The 22654-nt window shown below is 62.2% G+C and overlaps 1 protein-coding gene and 1 non-coding gene across 13 annotated transcripts in view; both read right to left on the minus strand.

Annotated features, from left to right (window-relative positions):
- EP400 (E1A binding protein p400) overlaps positions 1-22654 on the minus strand; it is a 98464-nt gene that overhangs the window by 14298 nt on the left and 61512 nt on the right. For 9 of the 12 annotated variants that reach the window (XM_043557255.1, XM_043557261.1, XM_043557259.1 and 6 more), the window contains 19 exons: positions 22402-22571; positions 20990-21186; positions 17866-17977; positions 17549-17692; positions 14178-14318; positions 13645-13728; positions 13172-13306; positions 12909-12953; positions 12676-12829; positions 12221-12462; positions 11938-12111; positions 9978-10114; positions 9804-9860; positions 7306-7384; positions 6952-7203; positions 5934-5982; positions 5749-5858; positions 371-578; positions 42-241 (listed from right to left, as the gene is read on the minus strand). In XM_043557255.1, coding sequence (XP_043413190.1) covers positions 42-241; positions 371-578; positions 5749-5858; positions 5934-5982; positions 6952-7203; positions 7306-7384; positions 9804-9860; positions 9978-10114; positions 11938-12111; positions 12221-12462; positions 12676-12829; positions 12909-12953; positions 13172-13306; positions 13645-13728; positions 14178-14318; positions 17549-17692; positions 17866-17977; positions 20990-21186; positions 22402-22571 — 2690 coding nt within the window. The remainder of the gene's footprint in view (positions 1-41; positions 242-370; positions 579-5748; positions 5859-5933; positions 5983-6951; positions 7204-7305; positions 7385-9803; positions 9861-9977; positions 10115-11937; positions 12112-12220; positions 12463-12675; positions 12830-12908; positions 12954-13171; positions 13307-13644; positions 13729-14177; positions 14319-17548; positions 17693-17865; positions 17978-20989; positions 21187-22401; positions 22572-22654) is intronic. The other 3 variants (XM_043557262.1, XM_043557260.1, XM_043557256.1) reach the window with 1 other exon arrangement.
- LOC122471083 lies at positions 21407-21537 on the minus strand. The gene has a single exon (XR_006294101.1). It is a non-coding gene; the product is annotated as a small nucleolar RNA SNORA49 (small nucleolar RNA).

Below are 22654 nucleotides of genomic sequence, written 5' to 3' on the forward strand. Positions count from 1 at the left end.
GCATCGGACGGCGTGCGTGCGGTTTCCTGCCAGATACTCACCGGGGTCAGCTTGCCGACAGCTTTGATCTGCGCCGGCGACTGGGCCTGGCCCTGGATCTGCGGGACCTGCACCTGGGAGGGCGGTGGCGGCGGCGGCGGCTGCGGCTGCTGCTGCTGCTGCTGCTGCTGCTGCTGCTGCTGCCTGAGCAGCTGGAAGTGTGCGGGCGTGATGGCCTTCCCGGGCAGCTGCACCCCTGCGGCTGGAGAGGGGCTCCGTCAGACCTCGCACGCACACGGCCCTCCCCTCCTCCCGTGACAAACGGCCGCTCGAGGTCCCGGCTCGGTTTAACGGTGAGAAGGGTCACACGGGAAACCGAACCCGCCTTTACCTTGGGACACCTGAGTCACCAAAGACCGGGTCGGGGTCTGCACCGGGGTCAGGCTGGTAGTGACCACGGCCGAGGCTGTCACAGAGGTAACCGCGCGAACGCTCTGGGTGGGTGCCAGGGACACCAGGTCGGACGAGGCCGTGGCCGGGGAGCCGACCGCTCGCGGCTGGGTGTGGACCACCTGGGCGGGAGCAGGGCCTCCGGAGGTCTGCAAGAGGCGACGGGGGAGGCCGTCAGGTCACTCGGCGCTTTTCTCTTTTCTCGGTCGTGGGAGGCAGAGGACCCCAATCTCTGAACCCAAGAAAACGGAGCGCTTTCCGGATCTCAGCGGCTTGACAGGCTGAACGTGCCGACGGAGCGAGTTCCACTAAAGCGGGTCGGTTAACCACAGAAAACCAGTCTGAGACGCCGGTGCTCCCGTCCCCGCTGTCCTCAAAGACTCTTGTCCCTGGGACACTGTGAGGTTTGGGCCATCCTCCAGACGACGGTGCTCACTCCCCAGACACCGAGCTTCTCCCGCCCCGGCACAGGCGCTGCCGCTCCCTGCGCCCCACACGTGGACCCTCCGAGCCACGGCCGCCCGCGTCCCGCCACGAGCAGCGGGCGTGCCCCACTGACTCCCCTGGTCCCTGCCGGCCCCTCGGTGCGGACGGCCGCCCCGTCCCCATCCCCGCGCGCGGACCCGGCACCACGCTCTGTGCTTCCCGGGGAGCCGTCCGGCTCCACGCGCCTCGACCCTGCTCTCCCGCCTTCCCTCACAGCACGTCTCTCTCCTGCTCTTCCCTCCCGAGCACGGGAGTCACGCTCGTATTCCTCTGGTGGCTCCGCTAAAATTACCCCGTGAACACTTGCTAGAGTTTCCTCAACAGCGTCACACCCGTGCTCCTCCTGAGAGACCGCAGAGCGTTTCGGCGCCTCGGTCCCCCGCTGACTCACATGCCGCCCGTCCCCGCGCGTGGTTCCTGCTGTCGGCCCCGCGCGGAGTCGCTGTCGGGTCGGCGTCCGCCTCGCTCCTCACACCTTCCGTCTGTCAACAGCCGCCTTCTGCCTCAAGCGTGTTTCATTCGGCAAGGGCCCACCGGCCGGGACCCGTCTTCGTCTGGGAATGCTACGTTACCCTCGTTCTTCAAGGTATTTCCGGAAGAGATGGAATCCCAGAGGTGGTGGTCACCGTCACTAGCTCATCGCGTCGTCCCAGCAGCTCCCGGCCTCACGGCCGGGGAGAAGGAAACCACCCCCGGAGGCGGCGTGCCGGGCTCGGGCTACTTCCACGTCTCTCTGCGGCCGGCCCCTGCGGGCGCGGGCTCCGTCCCGTGGTCCCACATCGGGCTGCATGGGGACCGGTCGGGATTTCTGTAAGTACGGGTCAGTGCCGTCGCTCAGTTCTGGAAAACTCGCATCCTCAAATGCTGCCTTTGCCTGCCCTCCTCCCTGCCTGGATTCCGATGCACCACAGGCTCCCGGTCTGCAGCCTCACGCGCTCTCTTCCACGCACTCCCTGCTGTCACCCACACGGCACCGGGCGGGACTCCTCTTCCAGCTAATTCTCCCAACTGTGTGTAAACACGATGTAGCCCGTTACCAGAGTTTTTCTTTTTTTCAATCCTGGTAACCATATTTCTCATTCCCGGACGTTCTCTATGGTGAACCTTGGACGGGTGTGGGGGCCACAGGCGCCAAAGCCCCTGCACAGTTGGAAATCCACAACTTTGCCCTAAAACTTGACTACTACCCTCCGGCTGACAGAGAACAGACTTGTGGCTCCAACTCTGGAGGGAGAGAGGCCCCACCTTGCGCCGCCCCTGCGGGCAGCACGAGGGTGGAGGGAATCTGGGGTTCACTTCTGGCTCGGCCGCGCATCCCGGGAAGAGCCGCCGGGCTCCCGGCTCACGGGGTCGGCACCTCTGTCCAGACACCCCAGGGGTGAGCGAGCCTCAGGCTCACACGGGGTCCCCTGTCCGGCGACACGGGTAAGAGGCACCGCAAGGCAGACACCACGTCGGTGCAGTTTCTCTGCATTTCTTCCTCCTTAGACTTTGCCCTAACACATTTTTCGTCAGCTCCTTAAAACTTTTTTTTTTTTTTAATTTTTTTTTTCAACGTTTTTATTTATTTTTGGGACAGAGAGAGACAGAGCATGAACGGGGGAGGGGCAGAGAGAGAGGGAGACACAGAATCGGAAACAGGCTCCAGGCTCCGAGCCATCAGCCCAGAGCCCGACGCGGGGCTCGAACTCACGGACCGCGAGATCGTGACCTGGCTGAAGTCGGATGCTTAACCGACTGCGCCACCCAGGCGCCCCTCCTTAAAACTTTTGAAGAGATGATGAGTCTTCTGTATCCAATGGTTCGGATGCATTTTGTTAGAGAGCAATGTAAGTAACAGGCCTGACCTCATTACCAGAAACAGAAGCCCGTTCCTGGACTTCTGAGACGGTCTTCCCTCTGCCCTTTTCTTCTCACGTCCCATTCTGTGACACACGCAGCGTCACGGGAACTGTCCCGGGGCACACCTCTGCTCAGGCACTTCCCAGGGCTCCCAGCTGCCGGCGAACACACCCATATCCTTCAGCCGGACACACAAACCCTAAGACCAGTGAGCTCAACGTCCCACGGTGCGAGCGCGCAGGGCCCCTCTGGGAGGGGGATTCCTGCCTCCGTTCGGACGTCTGTCTGTGGCCCCTGAACAGAACCACCCGCCGGGCCCCGTACACGCCCTCCCAGTGCTGAAGAGTCGCGTGCATGGACGACGTCGTCCCGTCCTCTGGAAGCTCAGAGAGGCCTCCCTGGTACCCGTCCCTCCAGGGCGCTCCCGCCGCGGGACTCTCAGAGCCCCGGGAAGTACGCCGTGTGGGACTCCATATTCTACTCCCACGTCGCCACAGAGAGTATCTCGTCTCTGAGAGCTCCTCAAAAAACACGTCACGGGTGGATTACTTTACCTCCCATAAACGTCAAATGTAGAAACGGGTCTTTTTCAAAAGAGAACGAGTGCAGCGGCCCAGGTGTCCACCCTCGCACCAGGAGTGCTACTGGCCGCGCGGGACACTCGCAACGCCACACGCCCGGCCACCCTCGCACCAGGAGTGCTACTGGCCGCGCGGGACACTCGCAACGCCACACGCCCGGCCACCCTCGCACCAGGAGTGCTACTGGCCGCGCGGGACACTCGCAACGCCACACGCCCGGCCACCCTCGCACCAGGAGTGCTACTGGCCGCGCGGGACACTCGCAACGCCACACGCCCGGCCACCCTCGCACCAGGAGTGCTACTGGCCGCGCGGGACACTCGCAACGCCACACGCCTGTCCACCCTCGCACCAGGAGTGCTACTGGCCGCGCGGGACACTCGTAACGCCACACGCCCGGCCACCGGCTGCTGTTATGAAGACGCGAAATCGAAAGTGCTTTACTGCAAAGCATAAAGAAAGGTAAGTAAAGTAATCCTAAACGATACGCTAGAAAAACTTCTCACTTATGCCGTAGCACAGACAGTACAACTCTCCCATTTCCGGTACACGGACCTACGAGCGTTCACAGGTGCATGTGGCCACGCAGCCACCGCAATCTAGATACAGATCGTATTGTCTCCGGTCTCTACCGTTTTGCCTTTCCCACGTTATTTAAACGTGAGGCCTTCTGAGATGCTGCTCACTGGCAAACCTTGTCACGCGGGCCAGCAGCCCACTGTGCACGGCGGGGTGTTCCTAGAGGGAGCGGACGTGCCAGCGGGCCCTCCCATCCATTCACGGCTGAAAGTCCTGGGGTCGCTTCCTCTCCGAGTGACTATGAACGAAGCCCCCCGCGCACACGCTCAGGCTTTCCGTGCAGAAGCGTGCTTTCGCTTCCCTGGGGGAAATCCTAGGCGTGGAGGTGCGAGGCTGTGCGGCAGGCCGCCTTCCCGCATTTCCCACACGACGCTAAGACTCCGCCATCAGCAGCGCGAGCTCCAGGCGGGCGGCCAGGTCTGGTTTCTAAAGCCGCGCACAGAGACACGCGCCGGCACACCTCACTGGGCCCTTCGCCTGCTTTTCCCTGAGGACTGACAACGTCCAACCCCTGTCCACGCCTGTTGTCCCTGCTTCTTCTTCGGGGAGGTGACTGCTCAGATCTGCGGTCCGCCGTCTGAAATTGTTTTCTTACTGCAGACTCCTCATTCAATCTACAAACCGGTCCTTCATCACACGGGGCCAACAAGCATTTTCCAAGCTTTCCGTTTTCTTAATATATTTCAAGCACCAGGTGTTGACTTTCACGAAGGCTAACTTTCGGTCTCCGTCCAAAGCAAGGGAGCAAAGCCGTTCTCCCAGGGTTTCCGTGTACGGGTCCTTCTGTTTCGGGTTTTACGTTTGGGTGTGCGATCACCTCGGGTGACTCCTTGTACCCGGCGGGGGCCCGGCTCGTGGTCTCGCAGGCCTCCCAGCGCCACTCGTTGAGAAGACCAGGCTCTCCCCTTGTGGTCCTCTGGCGCTCTCCACGGAAACCAACGCCCAAGCGCACGTGGGTCTCTTTCTGGAGTCGGTACCCCGTTGTGCGGAGCTGTACCTGCCCTGCCACCGCCACCTTGTCTCAATCACTACAGCAGCACCTTTCGTAGGAGACACTTTCAAAACCAAGAGGGACAATACTCTACTTGTCAGAGCACTGCTCGCGCAGGGCACGTGCCGTCTTTGGATACGTGACTAAACTAGAAACGGAGATGTAAGTTGAGCCTCCTCAGTCTCGTTTATTTTTGTCACTTACAGCGAAGCACCAGGGGCAAGGAGGTGGCCAGACACGGTGTGTGTCCTGGTGAGTGCAAGGTCTCCCGGTTCTGCGCTCAGAGGGTCTCACGGCCCCACGGCTTTCCCTCTGCCCGCTTCCCACGCACAGGTCTGGCCGCCCCACGAGCGGACCACGCCTCCTGCGCTTCGCACCCCACCTGGCCCTCGCGTGCCCACCCGTACGGTTCTCCCAAGAGTGGCCCTCTCTGCGGCCCCACGTCCCCCCAAGCAAATCTGTCACGGTACATGAGGCGCCCCCGTCAGTGGAGTCTGCGACCCAGCCTCACGACCCGCTTTCTCCTCCCACAACCGCTACAGGGATTTCAACACACGCCCTCAGCAAGCACACCGCGGACGCCGTTCCCTGAACACTCACATCATCTTAGGAAATTCAAGCTGGGTCGGTACTTTCTGCCCCACTGGGATATTTCTTTAAAAAGCAAACAACTTTTGGGGCAACCCCTGGCTTAGTACAGCCCCTGATCCTGGGACTGTGAGTTTGATCCCCACATTCGGTGTAGAGATCACTTTAAAACGATAAATAAATACAAACAAGTTCCACGGGGTCCTAAGTCTCACGTGCTACCGAAGGTACCCGTGCGCAGGGACAACTCACGGTCAAGGCTCCCGGTGCCACGGGTGAAGCAAGACGCTTATTAATTGACTGGAAGGTGGCGGCAGGGACACCCGCGATGGTGTTCACGATGACGTTTCCACTCACTGTGCCTGTGGGGAGAGACCTGTGAGGCAGGAGCACGGGGATGCAGGAAATTCTCGTGGGGGCGTCTGTGACCCCCTTACCTGTGGGCATGCTTGTCCCTGTGACGGACGTTTTAATGGCTCCCGCCTGCTGAAAACAGAAAAGCATCTGGATTTCAGGACAAATTCTTCCCTGCGTAAAACCTCCGAGTGTTTCCACTTCATCGGAATCATCCAAACGCATGCCTAGTTCCACAGCCCCATGGCCGACTCCTGCCCCGTTCCTCTGGGGCCCCGGCCACACCAGCCGTCCCGACCCCCACAATCGCCAAGCCCGAGGCTCCATGCTAGCTGCTGCCCACTCTCTCCCCACAGACTGCCATCACAAGGGCCGCACACAGAGTCCCTCCCCAACCACCCACCACTGTGCCCTTGGGGCCACGGGAGCAGGGGCTCCGTGAGCGAGTGAGCTTTCTGACGGAGGAACCGTCCAGGTCACGCGACAAGCCCACCGCAGTGGACGCAGCTACGGATGAGGACCCACGACCCCCACGCCCGGCAGTGGCGCTTCCCAAAAAGGTCCAGGCGTTCTCCCCACGTGTGACTCCAGTGTCCACACCGCATGGGGACAGGCCACGCGGGCGCACACGGTGAGGAGCACACCGGAGCACAATGACAGCAGCACAGGACGTGTGGGATCGCGAGTCAGCCTTTCTTTCCCTGTTCCGTGCGTCACTGTACCCCTCTCCCTGACGGGCACCGAAGACCCATGCGCACGTGTGTGCGGGAACACGCCCACACGGGCACCGAGGCGAGGCGCGAGCGTCGGGACAAGGGAGTCTGCACGGTGACACCAATGGTCCCCGTGCCTCCGTGGCCCGACCTCACAGCGACACCTCACTCGGCCCAGCCCCAAACTTCCGGGCTGCCTCCACCTCCTACCCTGCCCAACAGCCCAGCCACGGAGCCCAGCGCGGGCGGAGCGCGGCTGAGGGCGCCCCCTGTGGCCGCACGCTCCTGCCGGGGCAAAGCTGGGCCTTCCGCCTCCTGAGTAAGCCGTGCTTGTGTCTAAACAGACCCTCTGCACCGACCCCGTCTCCAGGGAGAGGTGTCCCCTCACCAGCACGGCGGCGCTGCCCACTGTCGTGATGGCCGGGGGCACCTTTGGCGGGGGCTGCGCGGGCTGTGCCTGGGGCTGCGCCTGGGCCTGCGGCTGGACGGCCGGTGGCCCCGGGGGCTGCTGGCCACCCGCTGCCTGGGGCTGGGGCAGAGGCGGGGGCGGCTGCTGGGGCGGCGGGGGCTGCGGCTGCGGTGGGGGTGGCGGGGGCTGCGCCACGGGCGGCTGCTGCGCCTTCTGCTGATCGGCCAACGCCTGCAGAGGCGGAGAGGAGAGGAGAGGAGAGGTGCCGTGGGGAGGAGCCCGCCCCCCACGCCCCCCCACCCTGGCCCCACCCGGGGCCCCCGGCATCCACACCTTCTTCTCTTTGGCGATACGCTCTGCTCGAAGAGATGCAACCTGAATGGGAGGCAGCGGTTTGTCATAGTTGATGCCGCTAAAACACAAAAGCAGATGAGGAAGATAAACGGACGCGCTCGGGGGGAGCGGAGTACTCCAGAAAGGCAGGGGCTCTCACCACCCGAGCAGCCAGGTGCCAGGAGGCCGCTGTGGTCAAGCCCCCTCGCAAGAAAAAAAGCTGCAGGAGTCGTCCGAGACCACGTCTCCTGTTCCCTTTCCACAGAGAACCCTCCAGGAGGCAGGTCCGGTCCACCACAGCGGCAGCCGGTACAGTGCCGGGTACGTCGGGGGACTGAAACGTGTGCGTGCGCCCCACGGCTAGCCACCTGCTCCAGGCCGGGCCTCCCCTCCCCCAACCAGCAGAGCCATCAGTAGCCCTGCGTCCCCAGGCCCCACTCCGGCCCTCCAGACGCCCGTGTCCACGACAACTAACATCAGGGCCTAGCGCCACCAACACCCCCGGCTGGCCTCCCAACGGCTCCAGGCTGACCGGCAAAGCCCAGGGGGAGCCCAGGGGGAGCCCAGGGGGAGGCCCCCTCAGAGCCCTCCCCATCCCGAGCCCTTGCTCCTGGGGGGGGGGCGCCCCCCAGTTCCTATTCCCTCCCCATCTCCTCGACGCCTGCCGTCACAGAGAGTCCAGCTTTGTTTCAAGCCTCACGGACGCCCTCCCCGCTTCTGGGCCTTCCCTAGCAGGGCCCGGGCCGTGCCGCACCTATCGGGTGCCCCTGCACGTCAGCCCCTCACCGCCCCCATGCTCGTGCCAGCCCGCTCGGGACGTCTCACCAGATCCCGCCGCCCTGCCCCTGCTCTCACGTGATCACCCGGGCCTTCCTCTGGCGGTGGTCCCTCCTGCACACAGGGCTCCCTGGGCCAGCCGGCTCCAGGCGGGGCCCCCGCAGCTCGTCCTCCCCCTGGGCCGCTGGCCCGGCCCCCGCTCCTTGTGGACCCTCCCCCTCGGCTGCCACGGGACTCCGAGAGGACAGCCAGGTGCGGGCCCACATGCCGGCCTCTCCTCTCCCCTCACCCCCACCTTCCAGCCCTGTCTACACGGGGCCCGTTCCTCTGACCTGAGCCAGACAGAGAAACTAACTTGAGCCCCCAAGACACCCAGGCCGGTGCTTGCCTCACCCCAGCCAGGCTTTCACACTGAACATCCTCGTCCGCCCGGGTGCCCCCGAAATGCCCACCTCCCCGCTTGCCCCGCTCCCCTACCTCGGAGCCACCCGGGCCCCCTTGTGCTCGTCCTGCAGACCTGCCTCATAACCCGTCTCCCTCAGCCCCACGATGGGGGACCTGACACGCCCTCGCATCGGAGCGACATCCAGCAGGAACACCCCCGGTCCCCTCTGCCGGGCTGTTTCGTGCCGTCTGTCTGTGGGACAGACCTTCCACCTCCATGAGATCGGTCTGAGTTTGTGTCTTGCAGGCACAACAAACAAGATAAGAACGTGCCCTTCTGCTCGCTGACGAACCGCTGGGCCCAGCACAGCGCCAGGCACACAGCGTGTCAGTAAATGGTCCATTGCGGGGATCAATCCGCCAATTTAATCTACAAACACATACCGCGTGCCAGCTCTGTAACCCAGACCCCAGAACCCCTACGTCCACAGACACACGGGTGCTACACAATTTGAGTACAGAAGGCAGAGGCGGTCTGCACCGTGAAGAAACACAAAGGACCACGGTCTGACTGTCGGCAAAGGGGGAAAAGTGGTGTGCGAGGGGGGGCCCGGGCACCAGCCACGTGGACATTCAGGGAAACCGTCCCGGGACCAGGAGGCGGGGAGCATCCTGCGGAGGCCAGGCCCGCAGAGCGGCCATGACGGGCCGCCGGGGTCTCAGGGGAGACGGGCCAGCTTGGGACCACGCTGACAGCCGGTAAGGAGGAAGCAGGGCCCGTGGTATGCTGCAGACCGTCGCTTGGACAACCAGGAAGCCTGGGCCCGGGTGGGCACCCAGGCTTCATCTAGACACGTGCTCCCTCGTCGTAAACCATCCAACGCTCGGAAAGCAAGGAGAGCCTACGCCGAACACCCGGACGGCCGGCACTCAGACCCCGACGTGGCCTCACCGCCCCTGCTTACTCGTAACCGCGCGTCTCCCTGCCCACCCTTCGGTCCGTCCTTTGTTCTCTTTTGCTCACTCACAGAGCAGGTACACTCACCCCGACGCCCGGGGTACTCTCCAGGCAGAACGCGACGTGTGCCAGGATAGAGGCGTTACGGCTGAGAGAGGACAAAGCCTCTCCCGCTGCCCTGCCCGTCCGCCAGCGTACCCCGCAGGCTGCAGGCAGGGACAGACCCTTGTCACGGGAACGCCACGCGGGCAGTCGCTGGAGATAACCAGCCACCGCCCGGACGCGTCATCTGCACGATTCACCGACCGTGCTGAGTCGAAGGGAACGTGAAAACAAAGACATTTCACATGACGAAAACGTGTCACAGATACAAAAATACCTTTCTGCCAACACGGAGGCGTGCTTGGGGTTTTTCTGAAAGGGATTCATGCCGAGCCTGCAGCACAGAAAGGAGACGACGGTTACCAGCGAGGACCGCCTGCGGGAGGACGCTCACGGCAGGCCGCGCACGCTGGCTCCGTCACGGGCGGAAAGGGGAGCTCGGGGAGCATACAGAGGCTTGATGGGGGGGCTCCTCTTCCCGGCCGTCATCTTCATCAGGTCGAAGTGGCTCGTGTACAGCTGGGTGTGCGTGGCGTTCTCGTCCTGGGCGTACATCTGGCCCGTGCGCAGGGGACGGTTGTTCTTACTCTGAGACAAAATCGAGGGCAGTGCGTCAGGCGGGCGGCGGCTGATTCAGAGGCCTGGCGCTAGGCCTCCCAGATCGCGCGCGGGTCCTCCTTCCCAAGGCGGCACTGCCACCCGCCGGCTGCGGGTCCTCAGGCCTCTCCAGGCCTCTCCACGCGCCTGCTCGTGTGAGCCCCGCGGAGGGAGGACTCCCCTTCCGCTGGGCAAGGCGCCCGCGGTCGCATGCGTCGCGTGAGGCGGGGCCGGTGTGGCTGCCCCCACGGCAGACCTCCGCCCGCACGCACAGAGGAGAGAGGCACGTGCGGGTGTCTGAGCCTGTTCTCGGGGGCTTCCGGCACTGTGTGTGGCTGGTGACCTTCCCCTTCACGTGTCCTACAGTTAAACCAAGCAGGGCTCTCTGGGACTGTCCTCCGCGGCTCCAGGCTCCGACCGCCCTGCCACCGGGAGTCAAACACTGCGTGTGGGACGGGAACTGAGACCTCTACGCAGTAAGCGCCGTGCTGGGAGACGCGGTGCACGGGCACCTCCCTGCGTCGTCTGAGTGACGCCATTAAATCGAGCAGGGCGGCATCAGAGGAAAGCCAGAACAAGACGGGCGTGGGAAGGCCCCGAACGCGGGACCTCATCTCCCACGTCACCGTACGGGGAAGGAAGAAAGGCAGAGCAGGCTGGGGACCAGGTACGTCACGAGAACACCAGCGGCCGAGGCAGGTGGTGAAGGGGCTCCGCTCCCACCCGGCTCCACCCAACACGCCGCCGCCGCCCCGCGTCTGTGAGCGCCACCCTCCAGGCGGAGTCTGCGCCCCACACGTGGCCCTCTGCACGCTGCCTACGGTTCGTTCGGAACGTCACCTTCGTGCCCGACACGTGTTTTGTCTTCTCCTAGGGGTTAACTTCACGTGTGACAAAGGAAAATAAAGCGTCGGCATCGTGTTTCCCGCGTTAACGCTACGGCTGTAGCGCTTTCAACACATCAGACCAGACGCGAGATTGTGCGAGGTCTCATCGGTGAAGGCACCACAGGTGCTGTGAAAAACACTTGCTTTTTTTGTTCTTAAACAAAAAGCAAACGAATGCCCTGAGACGAACGTTTCTGGGAAAACGAACACGGAGACGATAGAGTGATTTTCACCCTTCATCCGAGGACCGCGCGGGCCTCTGCCGCACGTGCCCTGTGGGGTCAGCGTGGGCGCAGGCCTTGGAACGTTCTCCGGAAGGGAGGCAGACGGGAGGCAGACGGGCGAGCGGCAAGACGGGAGGTGGCGAAGACAGCAGATGACGGAAAGAAGCCCACTCGGCTCAAGGAACGAGAAAAAGCGTGCGGGCGGACGCTCGTCCACACAGCCGGCTCTTGGGGGTAGGGTGGGGAGAGGTCAGGCCGCCGCCACGGCCGGCTTCTCAGGAAAGACGCCAAGCACCTGGCCGCTGTGCGTTCGGCACGTGCCACGCACGATCGGCGGGACGGGGGTCCAGAGCCGGTCCTGCCACCGTGGCAGCCAACGGGCCTGGTGGGAGCACGGCAACGACACAGCGGGAAGACACAGACAGACTCCTGAGGTAGAGCCAACGGAGCCAAAGAAAGGCTCTCGAGTTCACCCGACACCTTCTCAGGAAAGGAAAGGAAAAGAGACGAAGGTGGGCCAAGCTTGCGGACGGCACAGAGAACTTTCCAGGTATGGGACCGTGGCCTGCACCGACGGCGGCCGTGAAGGCAGAGCCGTGGGTGCACGCCAGGGACGGCGCAGGCGACCCGCCTCGCCAGGCTCCACGGAGCCGGGGGCCGGAGTCCCGTGGGTGCGAGGGGGGTGGGGAGCGGGGGTGCTCACCTTGCCCTCCTCCCTCGGAATGAGCACGTTCTCGTAGCGGCTCCGGCACTGCTTGGAAGAGCGGTAGATGCGGCTGCAGGAGTTGACCACGTCGCTGACGAGGTCCCAGTTGGGCGTGTGGGCCGGGGACACGATGGCGAGGTTCAGAGGTAGCTCCAGGAGCTGCTTCACGGCCTAGAGGACGTTCCAGGCGACAAGGGTCAGCGAGACCCACCGGCCGGTTCGTGCGCTCTCCCAAGGGAGCACGGCGACGGGACGTGGGCCAGAGGGGCCCCGCGCTCACCTGCAGCAGCGCCCAGTCCTCGCTGATGAGCCACTCGGGGTTGTCCGGGCCCGACTCGGCCGTGGGTTTGGCAAACGTTGGCAGAGGCTTGGCAAACTGCGTCTGCTGCTTCAACAGAATGTTCTTCTTCTGCTCCTTCCCTTCCCGCCGCATTTTCAACATGCCGGGCGTCGCGCGGTCGAACAGCGAGCGGGGAGGGACGACGGGCTCCCCGTGGCGCTGCTTCTTCTTCCTGCCTGCGACTGCACGGAGGGCTTTCGTCAGCCAGGCGGCCGACGGGAGCCCGCGCCTCCGCGGGCGAGGGGCAGGAACGGGGCGGGGCGGGGGGGCGGTCACCACGGAGCCGCTGGCGGAGACGGACCCGCCCTCCCGCTTGCACGCCAAGCGGGGCCACGGGGGCTCCTCCCCAGCCGCGCGCACAAACCAAGACGCGCCAGCGTGGCCGCGGGGCGCACCTGACGGGTCCGTGCGGTGGCGCCTGCGCTCCTTCCTCACGTACACGGGAGGCAGCTTGGACTCCGGGATGGGCGTGCTTTCGTACGTGAGACACAGGACCGGGTCCACGTAGATGTCGTTGTCATCCTGGGGGGGCGTGGGCGGCGTCCAGAGCTGTGCACAGGAGGGAGAGCCTGAGCCGTGCGGCTCCGGGAGGGCGGCCGCCCCGACGCACAGGGGCACCGGCACTCACCGGCATGACCTCCATCTGCCCGTCGGCACCTTCACAGACGTACTCCTGCGGGTGAGGGGCAGGCTCAGGGCGACCCGGTCCGAGACGCAGCCACAGGCCACCAACCGTCTACCCTGCGCCGGTGACATTGCCCTGACCGCACTCGGGGAGGAGCCCGCAGGAAGCAGACACCTGCAGCCGAGGGTCAGGCCTCCCGCAGCGGCCACGGGAACAGAGAAGGGCCCGGCCCGGCAGCAGCGCCCCGCAGCCCGCACCCCGCGTACCGCACTGTAGGCATCCTCCCTCGTGTAGGTGAGGAGCTGCTCGTGCTCCTGCTCCTGTAGCGCCCGCGCCTCCCTCTCCCGCTGGGCCCTGGCGTTCCGCGCCTCCCACTCCGTCACGGCGGTCAGCACGGCGTCCTGGCGGGGAGACCGCACACGGGGGCTCTGGGACTCCCGACGCCGCGGCCCGGCTCGCCGCGTCACCTGCCGAGCCCCTCTCCGGCCACGGGCTCTCTGGACCCCTCCCCGCCCCCAACACCTAGCCCTCCGACCCAGCCGGCATCAAGCGACTTCCGGTCGAATGGGAAGCGTTCCCTGGGGTTTCCCAAGACTTCCTTTTTGTCTCTTTCCACACCGGTGGGTTGGATTTTCATTCCCTGACTTCCTGGCAAGTCACTTTACTTCAGGCTGAATTTGCCTCTGAAGCCGAGGCCCTCGTGGGTGGTGGGACCAGAAGCCCGCCCACCTGCCCTTACCTCGCCGTTGCCCTCCTTCTCCGGGCCAGCGGGCGTGTGGAATAACTCCAGGTAATTCAGGGCATACTTTTCAATAGGCGTAAGCTGTTTCAAAAATCACGTTTTGAACAGAGTTAACAGCAAATCAAAAAGGTGAAGGTCCTTATATAACCCCCCGCCAACACCTGCATCAAGAAAAGGATCATTCAGGGGCGCCTGGGTGGCGCAGTCGGTTAAGCGTCCGACTTCAGCCGGGTCACGATCTCGCGGTCCGTGGGTTCGAGCCCCGCGTCGGGCTCTGGGCTGATGGCTCGGAGCCTGGAGCCTGTTTCCGATTCTGTGTCTCCCTCTCTCTCTGCCCCTCCCCCGTTCATGCTCTGTCTCTCTCTGTCCCAAAAATAAATAAACGTTAAAAAAAAAAAAAAAAGAAAGAAAGAAAAGGATCATCCTTTGTCACAGTGACAGCGGAAAACGTCATGAAAGGGTCAAGCGCTGAAACGTCTAGGTGTCCGGAAACTAAGTGAGTGGGAGCACAGAAGAGAAAGCGTCCAGACCTGTTCCATAAAGTCTGCTAACTCCTCCAGCTGCGATGGCTCTTCCTTCCACCCTGGGCCGTCGCCGTCGGGCGACCCTGGCACCGCTTCCTCCTCGGGTTTCTGGGCATCGTCCTCCAGGTACTCAATACTCTTGAGGGCCTAAAGAAATTATCGTTTAAATTACTTTCAGGTGTTTTTAAATAAAAGCATGTTGAAAAAGAGCGGCCCTGCATAAATACCGACACGCCTGTGCCGCACACGGAGCCTCCCCGCGGTGACAGAAAACTAAGCGTGACGGAGGAGGGCAATGAACATGAGCGCCTCACGGCCACGGCAGACAGCAAGCCCCAGCGAAGGGCTGAGGGCTGCCGCGCCACAAAGCTCCCCGGCCCTGAGAACACAGAGCGCGGGGCACCTCGTTCAACCTCGCAACCGGCACGGCCACGACTCAGATGAACAACAACCCTTCCACAGCACGACCGGGGGACAAACAACCCTACGCCGCAGCTGCCAAAACCAAGCCCATGGAAAAGGTAACGCAGACGACAGGCGTGTGAGACGGTCAGCATCACCACAGATCAAGAAACCAAGCAAGAGGAAGGAGGTGCCTTCCCACAGCCAGGAGCTCACGCCTGACAGGGGTGGGTGTGGATGGGCATGCTGGTGCATCGGACATGAGCCCACAGTCTCTGGTTTCAGGGTATCGATTACCGACTGTATAACCTCTTTTCTTGGCAATCTGGCAAAATCTGCAGTTTAAAATGTTACCTGACCTCACACAATACAGAAATCGTTCCAGATCGCACATCTAAATATGAAGACCACTGAGCATCTACAAGAAAACGAAAGAGGACGTCCAGACGACCCAGGGTAAAACGACCCAGGGTAAAGAGAATGTTTTTTAAGCCCCAACCATGATAAAGACGGGCTACTGGTTGGCTTCAGGACCCAGGGTTTCTGCTCATTGAAAGACAAGCAAACCACAGAATGCACAAAGGTATTTTACAGATTCACCCAGAGCACATAAAAAGTGCCAACAAACCACTAAGAAAAAGAAATAACCCAGTTAACACAAAAAAGGGAGGAGGACACAAACAGGCACTTCACAAAAAAGTGCCTGCCCTGCCAGGGAGCACACGGAGGTCCACAAATTCATGGGCCGACAGCAGCAACACAACACCAGAGACACGGCCCACATCCGCCAGCACGTGGCCGGAACGACACCCCCACGCCTCAGGTCCCATGCAGCCAACAGAGCATAGGTCGGCTCGGCCAGTCTGGAAAACTGCCAGCGGCACCTGCTAGTCACGTGCTCACTGATGACCCAGGGGCCCCACCCCAAGATGCAGTTAGGGTGTCTGCCAAGAGACACTGAGAAAATACAGATGCGGGGCTCAAAACACAGTCACATGGTCCCACAGTGGACCTGATGAAGTCACAATCGCTGGGAGACACGGGAGCCACCGTGACCCAGAACCAGAGGCCAGGCCCACACAGGCACCAGGGTGGTCAGGGGTCAGAAGGGTGAGCCGCCCTCAGGGACAGGAGTGGTGAGGAGGCAGGCGGTCCCCAGGGTGCCTTCCCTGTAGCACCCTCTCAAGCTCTTTATGACGTGCATACTTGCCATACGTTCCTGTACTTTATCACAACTTCCACGGAGAGCCATGTTCCCGCGCCAGTCCCTGGAAGAGCACCACGCCCACTGGAGAGGTGCCGGGAAGCCCAAGGTGCCGGCTGCTCGCCCCAGCACACCGACGGCAGGGGCCTCCCCCAGACCCCCACACTCATTTCACCTTCAAAAGCCCCCCCGGTACCTCCTGCTCTCACTGGGCCATGCTGCTCCCATCAGCCTGCGCCCTGGCCCCCACGATCCAGACTCAGCACAGAGCCGGGAGGCCTCACTGCCCCTCACCCCTCACCCCTTTCCTGACCCCCGGCCACCCCTCTGCCCGTGGCACTCCTCACCGGGCATCGGCCGCCCTGCACAGGGCCCTCTGCCTCGGCAGGGAGAGCCTGCGTGCTTCAGTCTCTCCTCTCCCGGTATGCAAGCTTCGTGGGGAGGGGAGACTGTGCCTTTTACTCGACACTAGATCCCTGCCACCTAGAACACAGCCAACACACAGCAAGACATTCAACAAGGACATTTCAACAGCGAGTGTGCGTCAGCCTGTGCACCGCACGGAGCGGCACACACATGTCCCCAAGCCAACGGCACCCGAAACACCATGCTTCCCGCACACACGCTTTCCCACCTCATTTTTCTCCCAGGACACAATCAAGAGTTTTAATGCCAAGACGGTTACCTCATGGCCAGGATCTATTTTTTTTCGTGCTGTTTTTCTTTTTTAACCTTGTGCAAATAACCCCTATCTTTGAAAGAAGGGGGTCAATCTATCTGTCCCCCAGATGAAGAGTTATAAGGTGTCCCCGCAGGGGACACCATATGTAGGAAACTCCCGGAACCGCACACAGTGCTTGTCTCTGAGCAGGGGCGGGGGGGTGGGGGGTTCCTGGGGCGGGGCGCTTGCTTCCATTACAAGCTCTTGAGGATTTAACACACACATTTATTACTTCTCAGTAACCAAGTGGAAATTTCTCAGGGCACCAAGGGCACACGGATGGGAACACAGGCGGAGAGCCCCCACAGGGGAACCGGTGTACTTTACATCGCAGGCAAGGGCGGGAAGAGGCCCAGGACACGGGGGTCCCTCCGAGGTCGAGAGTCTGGAAACCAACACCCAGGAAGGAGGGGAGCAGGCGACGGCCTCCCAAGACGGGCCAAGGGGAGGGGGCGCCCAGGGGCGCTGCAGCAAGACCACTGCACGAGGCGGGGGGGGTGGGAACGTGGCCCCAACAGTGGGTCTGTAAGGGGTCTACACAGCAGCACCACCTGAAAGCAGCAGCACATGAGCCGCGTGAGCCATCTGAAACCTCTAGCTAAGTTAAAAATGTATTCAGCCCGGTAGACACAGATACTACCATTTCAATGGTAAGCAACATAAAAAGGTATTAACGAGACCGTTTATGCTCTCCTTTGCACTGTCCCCAGAATCAGGTGTGCGTTTTATGCTCGCACACACGGGGCGCCTGTCAGAGGGGCTGAGACTGCAGACCGTGGGGACGGGCAGACCGAACGGCCGGCTGCGGCCTGGGGGAGGCAGTGTGGCTTGGGAAGAGCAGAGGAGCAGAGGGGCACAGGGATGGCTGCTGAGCTGGGCAGCAGGGGCCTGAGGCCCCACCCTCTCCGCTGCTCCCTTTCCCTGCTTTTCCAGCCCAAGCGCCTGCAATGGAAAGAAAGCAGGCAGGAGGGGTGCGCCGGGGCCGAGCGAGGGGGCCCACAGAGCGGGCAGGGCACGTCCCGGGTCACCTCCGGGAGGATCTGTCCTCACCTCAATGAAAGGTCTTGCAATTTTGGGCGCGATGATCTCCGTGGCAGAAGGTTCCTGAGAAAGGACGACAAACTCCTCCGCCTTCACCGGGAAGCCAGCGTCGTCCGTGGGAGAGCACACCTCAAACAGCTCCTGGATGGTACGCTGTGCACGAGACACACGTTAGCTTCCAACACGGGACCCGCATCAGTGCCTGACCGGAGCGCCAGACCGCGTCACCAGGGAAACCGCCCGACGACCCCTCACCCGTCCGTGGTGAACCCACGTGCCCCGTCACCAGGTGGCAGGCACGAGGACCACACACCAGTGACGGGTACCTGTGTCAGGAATGCCATGGAATAATCGTTGCCCTGAGCGGCTACTTCTCGGATCAAGTCTTTGGTTCCATTTTTCAACAGCTTCTCTTCGATGGAGTTGCCGCTCACAAGCCTACGAGACAGACACACACTTACGATGAACATGGGGCCACCGGGAAGCACGACGCCACGAGCGGCTGGGGTGCGGGTGCTCGGCAGGGGCTGGAGGGCTCCGCACGTGCTCGGGGCGTGCCTTAACACGGTGGCCAAGGCCACCTCTCCCGTGTCCTCTCCCCTGCCGCACAGGGTCCCGCGCCTCCGTGACTGCGGTCCCTTCTGTCCTCTTCCCCTCCAGCCTCCACCTAGAAAAGTCCTCCTGGGTCCCCCAGAGGGACCTCACACGGAGCACCCGACCCCCCAGCGCTGACAGCCTGGCGAGCACGCTCACACGGTCACGTGCACACGCAACGGCGGGCCGCGTCTGCTGCCCCGCACACTTCTCTACACTATGCTTCCCTCCTGAGTGACGTGCTGTAGGGACAACCCCCCCCCCCCGCAATGGTTCCGGTGTCTGTTCGACGGCCAGGGTACGGCTGTACTCTGGGCACGGACATTTGCTGGTTCCCGCTTGGTGCCGTGTAAACAAGCTACAGTAACGGCCTGCACCACAGGGGTCCCCTGGAAGGTAAGGCTGGGAACAGAGGCCACGCACAACCTTCCGCTCAGCAGACCTCGATAAATCGCTGTCCAAACAGAGCGACGACCCCACTCCCCGCTCCGGGTGGGAGCTGCCTTCACCAGCACCGCCGCCTCCCATCTGGCTGCGTGAGGACGGCCATCACACAGGCGGCCACCGGACCTCCGCCTGCCAAGCCCGTCCCGCCACACGTGTGGGCAGCTGCAATGGCTGGTTTGGATTCTCAGGCCCCCACCCCACCCCCCAGCCTTTCTTGAATAAAGGCTCCTTTACTTCTCACCTTGTCAGAGCTATCCGACCCTCTGTCTGCTATGAGATTGCAAACGATCCCCCCAGTCTGTTATCTGAGCATCAGCTTTGCTATGGTATCTTTTGACAAACCCAAAACGGAAGTTTTCATTTGACTGCAGTCAAATACGTCTATCTTTCCTTCCTTCTGAGCTCCCTGTCCGGCGAAAATTATCCCTTCAAGCCACAGATACTGTCCCTTCAACTATCCGACCACCATCTCACTTCCACGCCTCCGTGCTTAGCCCTGGGGGTGGTGTTCTGGGCATAAAGCAGGCACCTTTCTCACGGTCAGCACAGTGTCAGCAGCTGTACTAAATGAACAGGCTCCCATGAGGCTGGACGCCCCCCCCCCCAACCCTCCGCAGGCTCACACCTGCACCGTTCACTGCTCCCCTCCTCCCGCACCTCTCTGCTGCAACCCTCCTTAGCATTTCTGTTGGCTGTTATCAGCTTTCCCTCCAGATCAACTTTATTTATTTTCTTAGACATTTTTATTTATCTTTGAGAGAGACAGAAAGACACAGCATGAACGAGGGAGGGAGACACAGAATCTGAAGCAGGCTCCAGGCTCTGAGCTGTCAGCACACAGCCCGACGTGGGGCTCGATCTCACGGACCGTGAGATCATGACCCGAGCCGAAGCCTGACACTCAACCGACTGAGCCACCCAGGCGCCCTCCAAACGTACTTTAAAACCGACTGACCTCATCCAACTGCGTGTGCACATGCGTGCAACAAATACAGGCAAACACGACCACGGCTTTGGTTAAAACTGTGTTACTTTTCAACACTGCTCTGGGGAAAGCACGTTTTTATGCACCAGGTGTTTCTGTCCCAGGACACAGCACAGCCTGCTACTCGTGTCTTACCGCGTCTTGGTTTTATTCTCAGTCCTTACACACTCTGCACCTTTGCTGCCAAGACTGCTCCAGACTGTTCACGGATGATGGTTACCGAGAGTAAAACGGTTCTCCCGTTTCTGGCTAATGACCGCCGCAGGGCCAATGACAAGGCAAGGATCACCCAGGAAAACGTCACTCACGCAACACGCACACGGTGCACCGAGCTGACGTTTACCAGCACGGAGACAGGCTCCCGATGCCGATGAGAGGAACGGGATTCACACACGAGACTGCTGGCAAGAGCCACGGAAAACGTTAAAAAGACGTCGGAGAGACGTCCGCCAAAACGTGGTCAGCTTCTATCTCCGTGGGATGAGATCTGTAAAAGCAGCACTTGCTCACTGGCTTTCAGAAGCATAACACGGCTCCTTGACGGCCGCCTCGGGAGGACCGCTTCGGCGAAGGCTACAGGCACAGGCTCGGGCTCGAGTCCCGGGCCGGCCGCCCCCACGGGGCCGCACGCCGGCGCCACGCACACGCCACCACCGTGCACAGGCCGCCACTGCAGGCACGCTGGCACACACGCGGCAGGGCACCCGAGAAGGGCCGTCGCGTGCCGGCACACCCGGCCTAGGACGCGCAACGGGACGCAGACGCTTGTCGTCACGCGAGTATAATAAACGCTGGCGGGAGTTTAGAGATACAGAGCAGAAGAACCTTCTCCACTTCCCTCCGTTCCAGCTTTGGCCGGTTACAAGTCACGTTTGAGGGTAACGAATACCGCAGCCGTCCCAGGACAGACACACCTGATGGTAACTGAGAAACTCGCGGGCCCTCTAGAAGAGGTGCGGCGTGTATACTTCGAACGGACGGCGTGGACAGCGCGTTACGTCGAAGCAACTAACTCCGTTACGATCCTGAGCGAGCAGATTACAAACTGAGCAAACGGGCTCGAGGACACGAAGCAGCACGAACAGAAAAGTGCTCAGAGAAGACAAGGAGTGCCAGGTGGCTCGGCCAGTTGAGCACCCGACCCTGCTTTCAGCTCAGGTCACGATCCGGGGGTCAGTGGGATGGAGCCCCGCACTGGGCTCTGCACGGAGCGTGGAGCCGGCTCAGGATTCTCTCTGCCCCTTCCCCTCTCGCGCGTGCTCGCGCGCTCGCTCTCCAAACAAACTCACTAGAAGAAACAAACGCCACAGCAGAACCACGGGGTGCGAGCCGTAGCGTGCGCGCGAGCTCCATGTGGTGCTTCTGCCCCCGCACCTCCCGCGCTCCAGGCCCGGCGGCTCGCTGACGGCAACCGCCGCCCTCACCTGTAGATGTGGACGTCTTTGCGCCTCCCGATCCTCTCGCACCACTCCTGGGCCTTGGCGTCCATCACGGGGTTCAGGTCGTTGTCGTAGAACACCACCGCGTCGGCCTCCACCAGGCTCACGCCTGTGGCGCGGCTGTGAGTCGACAGAATGGCACAGAAAATCCGCCTGTCTCTGTTGAAACTCCTCATCAGTTCCTGAGATGAAGTGAGATGTCGGGGTCAGCCCCCCCCGGCAAACGCCGGATGCCGTGGGCGCGCTCTGACATCGGCCAGCTAGAAGCCAGCGTCCGGTCGTCCCGGCTCCTGCCACGTGCACGCGGCCACCGCTCACCACAAACCTCTCCGCACACTCCTCACGGGACACCGAGCCTCGCTTTTTTACGAAAAGGAAGATGTCTGACTCTACCTGACGGGCACTGTCAGCTCAACCCGTGGGCCCCACGAGAACACAGAGTCTTCCTGGGGAGGGACGTGTGCTCGGTCCTGTACCCTCAGGCAATGCCGGAGCACTTCACGGCAAAAGGCTCCGGAGTAAGGCTGAGGGAGCGGGGAGACAGGCCCAGAGAGACCACCACGGGGACCCCTCTTCTTCCCAGAGATTCCACGTGTGATCTGTGACATCGCTGCCAGAAAACCTTGTCGGTTAACACCGCGCCGCGTCTCCTCCTAGGCCCTCCTCGGCGAGCGCGCGCACGGGCAGAAAGTCCCGCGGGTGCGGGAGCACGCGAAGAGGCCGACACGTTCCACGATCCGGCGGCAGGCCTTCCGGCGCTCGGGAACGTTCTCCCGTGCTCCCGACTCCCGTTCCGAACGCTCCGATGACGACCTGGTCGTCCAGCCCATGGGGGACAGCGCGTGCTCACGACACCACCAAGCACCACGGCACACACGCGACCTGCCGACCCATCGCACGGCTGGACGCGCGTGTCACTCTGGAGGGGAGTGAGGCGCTGAAGGGCTGAGCCCTCCACCCGGAATTACCCGGGCAGGCGCACGCCCACACTGTCGACCCATCTCCTACAGAGCAGCGCGGCCTCACGCCCGCCGGGAGCGCGCGAGCACGTCTGTCTCACTGCGCCTGCTGTAGCAACACACGCTTAGCCGACCTGGCGAGTAACGGAGGGGCACGCCGCGCGAGACGGCGCTCGCTGGGTGCGCCGCGTCGGGACCGCGCCCGCACCTCCACGCCCCGCTGCTTCCTGGAGCCCACCAACCCGCTCCTCGTGACCGCAGGCCGCCTGTCCTGACACTGAGACAGCCAGCGGGCCGCACACGCCCAGTAATGGCGTGTACGTGCTAAAGACCTACTAAAGGGACGCCACGGCTCTGAGAAACCAGGGCGGAGACTGGCGAAACTGGTTAACGACGCTGAAGCATAAGCTATAACAGAGAAGATCTTTTCTTCCTTACCTGCCGCTGCTCACTGTTGGCGTTTTCATCGATTCTGATATAGGTGAGATAATGGAAGTTCAAGAACATTTCCAAAATGTCCAACATGAGAACCATCTGCGACAAGATCAGCACTCGACGTCCTTCGGATTTCAACTTCTGAAGTAAGATGGCTAAAGCTTCCAGCTTGCCTGCGAAATTAACGCCATCAAGAGTCTCTCACGACCCAGGGCAAGGGAACCCCACCTCACGAACAGAGCTGGGGCGCCTCGGC

This window comes from Prionailurus bengalensis, chromosome D3, assembly GCF_016509475.1.
Source record: "Prionailurus bengalensis isolate Pbe53 chromosome D3, Fcat_Pben_1.1_paternal_pri, whole genome shotgun sequence".
Lineage (NCBI taxonomy): Eukaryota > Metazoa > Chordata > Mammalia > Carnivora > Felidae > Prionailurus > Prionailurus bengalensis.